The following is a 9,011-nucleotide window of genomic DNA, read 5'->3' as shown; positions in this document are numbered from 1 at the left end:
AAAAAAAAAAAGATAATGGTAGCTTCCTAAAGTCAAGGCAGGGTCCGGAGAAAGAAAGGGACAGCAAAACCATGCAGCAAGCAAAGCCAAGTTCCTGAAGCAGTGACAAGTCATGGATTTTGTGCAAGTCGCCGACTTAAAAAGGGCGCACACAAAAGTTGTTTATGGAGCGCACAATGCTAATGCTACCGAGGGACAGGGACGGGCAAGCAAAGACCGGTGTACAAGAAAGGCGCATCAACTGGAAACCCAGATGGGTCAACACTCAACAGAGGCTGAAGGCGACTCGAGGGCAAAGAAAGCATGTGCAGGATCAGATCAGATGGACATAACTGTGCTCTTGGTGGCCAATAATGGACCCAAAAAAGTATTAAGAGAGGTTCAGAGTGCAGGCTGTGGAAATAAGTAACATGGTTTGAAAGGTTACTGCAGAGGGAGAGAGAAACAATGCTTACCAGGAGAAGGAGAAGAAGAAGAAGAAACATGATCAGAAAAAAGTTGCCAACCAAAATCTAGCTTTCAGTGCATCTGACCTGGCTCATGGCCACCATCATAGGTGGGTGCTCCCCTTGGTGTCTGCAGACTCTGGTCCCAATCACTGCTCCTGCTCATGCTCATCACTTTCAGGGGCTATAATTGGGCCTCCATGTGTCCACACCACGCATAATTTTGTCGGTCCTTCTTTACTTAGTACTACATGCTCGTCTGATTTGATCCCACTGAGAGCTGTGCTTGGCGTTGGAGTTGGAGTTAAGTATATATATGCATACCCCGCCAAGGCATCATTCTATGTTGACAACCACTTCAATGCAGGAATATATCACAAGGTACTCGATATTAGCCTGAAAGGGATCCAAACCTGCCCATGAATAGCCTGTTGCGGGCATATATTGATTGGCGTAACAGACCGGCAAAGCTCCGCGTGCCTAGAATCCGATCCCAGATCGACGGTCATTATTCAGGGCTAAACAAGCACCTAACCTACAGGCTTTCAGAGGATGGCATTGTTCAGCCCTTGCTCAATCCATCAAAGCCCTCCATTGTATTGTCTCTGTACTTTGACTGGTGCACAGCGTATTGATTTCCACACCAATGCACAATTTTGTCGGCCCTTCTTTACTTAGCAGATGCTCATCTGATTGGATCCCACTGAGAGCCATGTTTGGCGTTGGAGTTAAGTATATATGCATCTCCCACCAAGAATATCATTCTATGTTGAACTTGACAACCACTTCAATGCAGGAATATCAGAACATACTCAAGACAGTCTGAAAGGGATTCAAACCTGCCCATGAATAGCCCGTTGTGGGTATCGATTGGCGTAGCAAATCGGTAAAGCTTTGCATGCTCTGAATCCGGTCCGAGGTCAACAGTAAGCAGTGTTTCCCCAGTTTCGCTGATAGGGCTAAACAAGCAACTGACCTACAGCCTTTTGGAGGATGACATTGTTCAGCCATCGCTCGATCCGTCAAAGCACTCCATTGTATTGTCTCTGTACTTTGGCTGGTGCGCAGTGTATTGATTTTGACACAAAGCTGAATTACACAGAAACAGTATCAGTAGTACCAGAGACTCTGCTATAGAATAATCTAGCAACATCAAACCCATGCTACAAAGACTGACCCTGATTGCTGGATTGCAATATTTGCACTGAGATATTAATAAGAGAAGAAAAATTTCATGTCAGCTTGCTGCATAGCTGTTCCTGCTGGATAAAGACCGTATAGTAAGTGGTAGGCCATCTTCGCTTATAGTTTACCATCTTTGAGTTCCCTCCACTCAACAATTGCCAGTGTGCATTACAAAGATGCGATCAGTGAAAACTATAATCCTGTGCGCGTTGGTCTCGCTTAACAGAAATGGGGCAATCTGCAGCAAAGAAGTGTTGTGACTGTCAAAACACAGACTCTAGTAGTGTAATCATGAGCTATCACAGTATAAACCACAGCAGGACTTCTATTTTCTTCTAAAGCAAGGAAATAGGCCTGATCTTCCTTCTTCTCGTAAGTGTCCCAAAGGGCACATGATGAATGCAGTAATGCAACATGAGTAGTGGAATGTGGAGTATACATGTTACAGCTATCTAGGACGATCGTAGTTGTAATTAGCATGTGAGTTAAACATTGCAGTATTTCACATTTCTGAGATAAAAAATTAACAGAGCTATCCAAATAACGATGGAAAAATCCATTATCCAAAACAAATAAATAAATTCAAATAATAGTGGAAAGACATGGTTCAGGCATTCAGCACATGTTTTGTATGCACCACAAGGGATACTCTTACTAGTTGCTTCACAGAAATATCAGGTCCATAATAAAGCAGAGTTATGTTCTTCGCAGCGTTTTATCCATGTGAACAATCAATCTGACATCTGAAACGCATAAGATGTCAGATTGCTTCTTTACAACGTACACGTAACAACGTACATAGTACACGATGTAACAACTTATGCGTAACGTGGACAGAAGCTACATCAAATCAAATGCCGACCTAAATTGATTGTCGACCCGGCCGGCGTGTGGTTTGGCGATGAGCTAAACGCGGAATGTTTCATTTTCCTCTCCAGATGCTCGTGCTGAGTCTCGTCGACATGGAATAAAATTATTTCTTGGGTACTGGGCTAGAATAAATCTCCCCTCCATACGGCTTTACTACCTGGTGACGTGATACAGATAAAGAAAGATCAGGTAGAAGAGACATGCAAACAAAGAGATTCGATGGATTGGATGCAGAGGAGAGGAGGTACAGGCACCCTCAAATACATGCTCAGATTGCGAAATCTGAACCAACCAAATCACACACGGCTAGGGTACGCCTCCACGTATACATCAATGCACACACACATTACTTTCTTCAGATGAGACAAGTATAAAATGGCCTGCTGCTAGAGTCAGTGGATTGGCTATGCACCGAGTGGGAAGAAACGGGGCTCCAGCATGATGCTGATAGCTAGACGGTCCAAATGTTTGTCCAGGGCGATGGAGATGGTCGAGCGTTCATTCAAGCAATCAAAAGAGATTGTTTCACAACGTAGATCGGGTGCTTCTTTGTCGGACTCCCAATGGATAGACACCGGGCAGATGATGATGGAGACATGGGGTGGTATTGATTGGCCACGCTAATTGCGATGTTCGACCAGCAAAGGGACGCCGTTGAACGGCGCGATTCAGAGAAGCTTCTCAAAGCCAAGCTCATCAAAGATCGTTCAAAAACCTACTATACCCAGGAGCAGAAAAGGGAAGATGCACCCACCGTAAGAGCTGAGAACTGGAGCTCTACCTAATTCAGCAAATAAAATAAGATTTTAGGTCAAAATCTGGTGGTAACCATGAGAATCAAAGTGAAAGACAAGTAAAGATGGTGGTAGCTTCCTAAAGTCAAGGCAGGGCCCGGAGAAAGAGACAGCAAAAGCATGCAAGCGACCAAATCCAGTTCCTGAAGCAGTGATAACTCATGGATTTTGTGGAAGTTGCCAACTTAAAAAAGGCAGGCCCTAGCCTATGGCCACACACACACAAGTTGTTTATGAGCGGGCCACGCTACTCAGGGACAGGGACAGGCAAGCAAAGACTGGTGTACAAGAAAAATGCATTAATTGGAAATCCAGATGGGTCAATAGAGGCTGAAAGTGACCCAAGGGCAAGTAAATCATGTGCTGTTGGTGGCCAATAATAGACCCCCAAAAAAATTATGAAGAGAGGTTCAGAGTGCAAGTTGTGGAAATAACATGGTTTGGGAATGCTTACCAGGAGAATGAAAACAAACAGGATCAGCAAAGGGCGGGGGGCCTCCGGTCTCCATCCGTTGTAGTATTTGCTTGACTTTTTTCTGGGTAAGCCACTAGCACCCATCCAAATCTAGCTTTCAGTGCATCTGACCACCATCATAGGTGGGTGCTCCCCTTGGTGTCTGCAGAATCTGGCCCCAATCACCGCTCCTGTTCATGCTCTTCACTTTCAGGGGTTATATAATTGAGCAGCGGCCAGTTGGCCTCCCCCCATCTCGCCTCCATGCGTCCACTCCGATGCTTTGGTCCTTCGTTACTTGGCACATGTTCCGTCTGATTCGATCCCACTGAGAGCTGTGCTTGGTGTTGGAGTTAAGTATATATGCATCCCCCACCAAGGCATCATTCTATGTTGACAACCACTTCAATGCAGGAATATATCACAAGGTACTCAAGATTAGCCTGAAAGGGATCCAAACCTGCCCATGAATAGCCTGTTGCGGGTTATATTGATTGGCGTAGCAAGCCGGCAAAGCTCTGCGTGCTTAGAATCCGATCCGAGATCAACGGTTTAGCGGTGATTCCATGATTTCGCTGGTAGGGCTAAACAAGCACCTAGCCTACAGCCTTTTGGCGGATGCCATTGTTCAGCCATCACTCAATCCATCAAAGCACTCCATTGCATTGTCCCTGTGCTTTGACTGGCGCACAGCCTATTGATTTTGACACAAAGCTACATCACACAGAAACAATATCAGTACAGAGACTCGCTACAGAATAATCTGACAACACACAAAGACTGACTGTTATTGAAGATTGCAATATTGTACTACCTCTGTCCCATAATATAAGACGTTTTTGCAGTTCAATTTGACCTACAAAAACGTCTTACATTACAGGACGGAGGGAGTACATTACAAAGATGCGTTGAGTGAGGATGATAATCCCATGCGCGTTGGTCTGGCTTAACAGAAATGGGGCAATCTGCAGCAAAAAGGTGTCGTGACTGTCAAAACGCAGACTGTAGTGGTGTAATCATGAGCTATCACAGTACAAACCTTATCAGGACTTCTATTTTCTTCTGAAGCAAGGAAGTAGGCCTCATCTTCCTTCTTCTCGTAAGTATCCCAAAGGGCACATGATGAATGTGGTAATGCAAAATGAGTAGTTGAATGTGGAACCGAAAGTTGCATATACATGTTACAGCTATCTAAGACGACTCGTAGTTGTTTGAAAACATAATCAGCATGTGAGTTAAACATTGCAGTATTTCACATTCTGAGATAAAAAAAATAAGAGAGCTATCAAATAACCTTGGAGAAGATCCACTATCCAAAACAAATAAACTTCTAATAACAATGCAAAGACATGGTTCAGGCGTTCAGCACACGTTTCAACATGCTCACCAATTAAATCAAATTTTGCATGCACCACAAGGGATATTCTTACTAGTTGCTTCACAAAAACAACAGGTCCATAACAAAGCACAGATTTATGTTATTCGCAGCATTTTAATCCATGTAAACAAGCAATCTGACATCTGAAATACTTCAAATAAATAAGATGTTAAGGGAAAAAACTAATCAGGGCCACATCTTAATCATACGGAACACATTATGTTAATGAAGTTGATACTGATAAAACTAATAGTATAGGAAGACATCAAAATTAAGGACAGTATCTACCAGCAGCAAGTCTATGAATCCAGATGCCTACAAAAATATTTGGCTCAATTCACAACCAATCAATTATATCTAGTAAGATGTGCAATTACATCTGAAGTCATTTCTCATTCTTAGAAGTCTTAAAACGTCTTACATTTATTTACAGGGGTAGTAAATAAAGAGACCGATAAAGGAATGATACCGTCGAAGTCCAATGCAGATAAGTCAACCAGCGGCACGAGCATCAAGATTCAATTGCATACAATGAAGTAGATAATCATTGCCAACAAATTCAGAAATTAGCAGACCAATCAATGTGCTAGACTGAAGGAAAATTCAATTATAGACGGCATCTGGAGCATTTTACAGGTGTTTTCTGCCTGTTAATGGATGCGAAAACAACAAAATAGGAACTGATTGAGATGCCAGCTTGTTCATGCGCTAACCTTTACCGATGGTCAGTTCATGCAAGGAATGATAATGCTGCTAATGAATTAAAAACATCCAACCAACCAAGAGCATCTAGTGGTATGACTGTGTGAGTGTGACACAGTTTATGCTGCAGAACTCTCTAAAATGAAGTAGCAGAACAGTAACAACTAACAAATATCCTTCTGCAAGCAGAACCACATGAGACTGGGTGAATAAAAGAGTTTCAGATAAATAAGTGTCAGATTATTGTTTATGAGCCAAACGTAGAAAGCCATCCAAGTAGGAGAAGCAAACTCAACATTACATATATTAATACAAAGCAGAACTGATGCTGTAATTTTTTTTTTGGAATTAGAAGCTACTGGAGTTAATCCTCTCAAATCCCTCAACCTAATCCCTACATTTCAACTTAACCTGTGCCTCTTATCAGCTGAGCCGCAACTTGATTCCTGGAAGGGCTTCATATTTGATGATGTGACGTTGGTGTTTACAGTTCTATCTTTAACAGCCAAGGTGCAAGAAACATCCATTGTACAGAGGACTTACATAGTTTGTTGTGTGCAAATGGGCTCATGTGAGCATCAAGAAATCAACTAAGAAGGTGCACCGGCCAGACACACCATGGTTTTGCTTCTCATGTAAATCAATACTCGAGCTATACTGCCAGTGGAATATTCAAGTTGGAGCATGGCCGTCCAATTAAAGAGGAAAACTGATCATGGAATTTCAGCAGAGGACACTTCTCAATGAGATTAGTATCATCGTAGGCCTCCTTGAGAAAGACGGTACTTCTTGCTCCCTTGTTAGTAATGTAGAAGATCCCATGATTTTTTATCAAACAAAGGAGTAGCTTGCATGGCAGCCTGTACTCGTTATGGAAGACTTCTAGCTTGTCGGATGTCAGTCGTTTCTGCATTGTCAAGCTTAAGACCTCATGTAGAACAGCAACAGACCGCTTCCGAGCCTGTGGAGTTGCAGGCTCCACTCGCCTAGCATTCAAATAAGGTGAAGGAAATGCCATCTTCTGCCACCTGACTACCTCCTCAAGGTACTTCCGGTTGGGCCTAAATCCTGCTGGATACTTTAACTTGAACGCAAAAGGACCCAGTAAATTTCCATCTTTAGGAACCCCTCTGTACTCCATTTGGAAACCATCGAAGTTCAATTTTTCTTCTCGTGCTGTGACTGCCAGTGAAGAATCCCAACTCTCCAAACACAGATGGTCCAATCCTCTCACATCACGGATTGAAAAAAAATCAGGGTAACTTGGAATCAACTTGTCCTTGAAGTTCTTTGGTAAACCCAATTCAGGTTGGATGAGCTCAATCTTCTCTAAAGGGATCTGGCAGTCCATGGACATCATTAACAGCTTCCTCAGATTTCTTACCAAGATAGGTTCCATCAGCTCCTGTGCTTGGATCTCCTCACCAGAAATATTTCTGGCCTTCTCAGTAAGCGTGACAGCAATGGGTTCACGCGATGTACTTCCACCAGAGACACGGAAGATATTGGGGTGGCGCTCAATCAGTGCAACAAAGTTCCATTTTTGGACAAAGCCAACCTCCTTTTCCAGGTCACGTACAAGTAGTGAACCTGTCTTTTGGGCCAGGATGAGCTCACGGAGACGGAGGAGAAGGGCGGGCTTCTTTTGGAGGTCCATGGCCTTGTCGAGACCAGGCTCACGGTGATAAAGCTTCTTCTTCGGACGGCGTCCATGACCAGCAGAGAACGAGGACATTTCCTTGAATTGTACCAAGGAACGCGATCTGGGAATGTAAGATAACTGTTCTGCCAATCTTCTCATCAGATTTACTCTTAAATGCAAGTCTGTGTAGGCACCACAGGCCCTGAGCATTCAGGAGTGTACTTCAAATTCTACAAAAAAAAAGGGGGACAGAATATTCAGGCCGTTTCAAACAACATAAGCCTTACAACTAAGGAATAAAATTAATAATACCAAAAGCCTGTATCTCAACTCTTAACTCTCAACAATTCCCATTTCAGAAGAGCAACTCATAGCAGCAGTGGCAGTAGGAATAACACTTTATAGGGTGTACCACCTCCAACAGAAAATTTACAGACATCACACGTATACTATGAAATTGACCAGAAGAGCGCTACAAATAGCTTAATCAAGTCTCGCAGCATTAGAGTTCCCTAAACATGTTTGAAATTTGCAAATATTATGCCCTAATTTTTTGCGCAAATATCACAACACAACTAGTTGGTGAGATGAAATGGCCTTGCAAGAAGAATAAAAGATAACATGAGTAGAAATCTGCAACATCAAACTACTTTACGCTTTAGCATTGCCACAAAAGCATCATCTCACTCAATAATTGTCACCAGGCAGGCTTCACTAATCACTAGACCCATTGCAGAAAGAAAATACTCCAGTACCAGCTAGCTCTGAAGACTGAAACTGAGGTAGTACTTCTAATATCCACAATCGCACTAGTTACCTCGAGCAACCGAGTCGAGCTCGATGCCCTGAAGGAGCTCAGAGGTCGCGCTCAGGTCCTCAGGACGTCACCGGCGGCAGTGGGCAAGACTGCTCGTGCTCGGAGGTCGCCGAGCTCGGAGTCAGGCGGCGCCACGGGCCGCGGCCGTGCGAGAGTGGGGATGGCTTTACGGGTGATGGGTACTGGGGAGCAAGGGGAGGCAGGGGCCGGGGCAGTCGTGGAGGCGGGTCGCGGACTCGCCGGGGCGGCCAGGTCAGTTGTGGAGGCGGCGGCGTTTGGTTCATTCGATGGCTCCATCTCGATGGCACAGCCGAACAAGGCGACAGCACCGGTGATGGGCTGGATCAGCCAGCCCGGTGCCCGGTCTGAGTGGGCCGCCGCAAACTCCAACCATGTGCACAGTACAGCTAATACGGCAGGGCTATATCTCGCCCAAACCGAGAGATCCTTTTGTTTCGCCTCTGTCGGAAATTCCGGTGGAGCGGTGAAATGCATTGAGATCGGAAAGAACACCAACGGCGAAAACATTCTGCTGGAACGACACTGACGCTGAAAGACGAAAGCCCCAAAACATTAGGAGCAAAAAAAATCCAAATGGAAAAAAAGATAGCAGAAACTACCTGACCTACAAGATCCTTTACATAAAAATAAGAGAGAGCTTGATTTACCAGAAATCCCGCCGAGTCCTAGTGGGCCTAGATTCCGTGATAAGTTCCGAGAAAT

The 9,011-nt window shown here is 44.2% G+C and overlaps 1 protein-coding gene across 1 annotated transcript; it reads right to left on the bottom strand.

The window, feature by feature from the left end:
* Window positions 1–6,106: 6,106 nt before the first annotated feature.
* Window positions 6,107–8,545, bottom strand: LOC119294594 (protein WHAT'S THIS FACTOR 1 homolog, chloroplastic-like). Its single transcript, XM_037572806.1, has 2 exons — window positions 8,289–8,545; window positions 6,107–7,701 (listed from the first exon to the last, which is right to left on the bottom strand). Exon 2 carries the CDS (start codon window positions 7,679–7,681, stop codon window positions 6,482–6,484), a length of 1,200 nt encoding a protein of 399 aa, XP_037428703.1. The 5' UTR covers window positions 7,682–7,701; window positions 8,289–8,545; the 3' UTR covers window positions 6,107–6,481.
* Window positions 8,546–9,011: the final 466 nt, after the last annotated feature.

The sequence above is a fragment of the Triticum dicoccoides genome, chromosome 4B, assembly GCF_002162155.2.
Source record: "Triticum dicoccoides isolate Atlit2015 ecotype Zavitan chromosome 4B, WEW_v2.0, whole genome shotgun sequence".
Lineage (NCBI taxonomy): Eukaryota > Viridiplantae > Streptophyta > Magnoliopsida > Poales > Poaceae > Triticum > Triticum dicoccoides.
The sequence above is the reverse complement of the archived record's forward strand: the minus strand, read 5'-3'. Positions and strand labels throughout refer to the sequence as shown.

Excerpts from the sequence above, each read along its gene's own strand:
- LOC119294594 (XM_037572806.1), bottom strand. The coding sequence starts at position 7,681 with ATGCTCAGGGCCTGTGGTGCCTACACAGACTTGCATTTAAGAGTAAAT.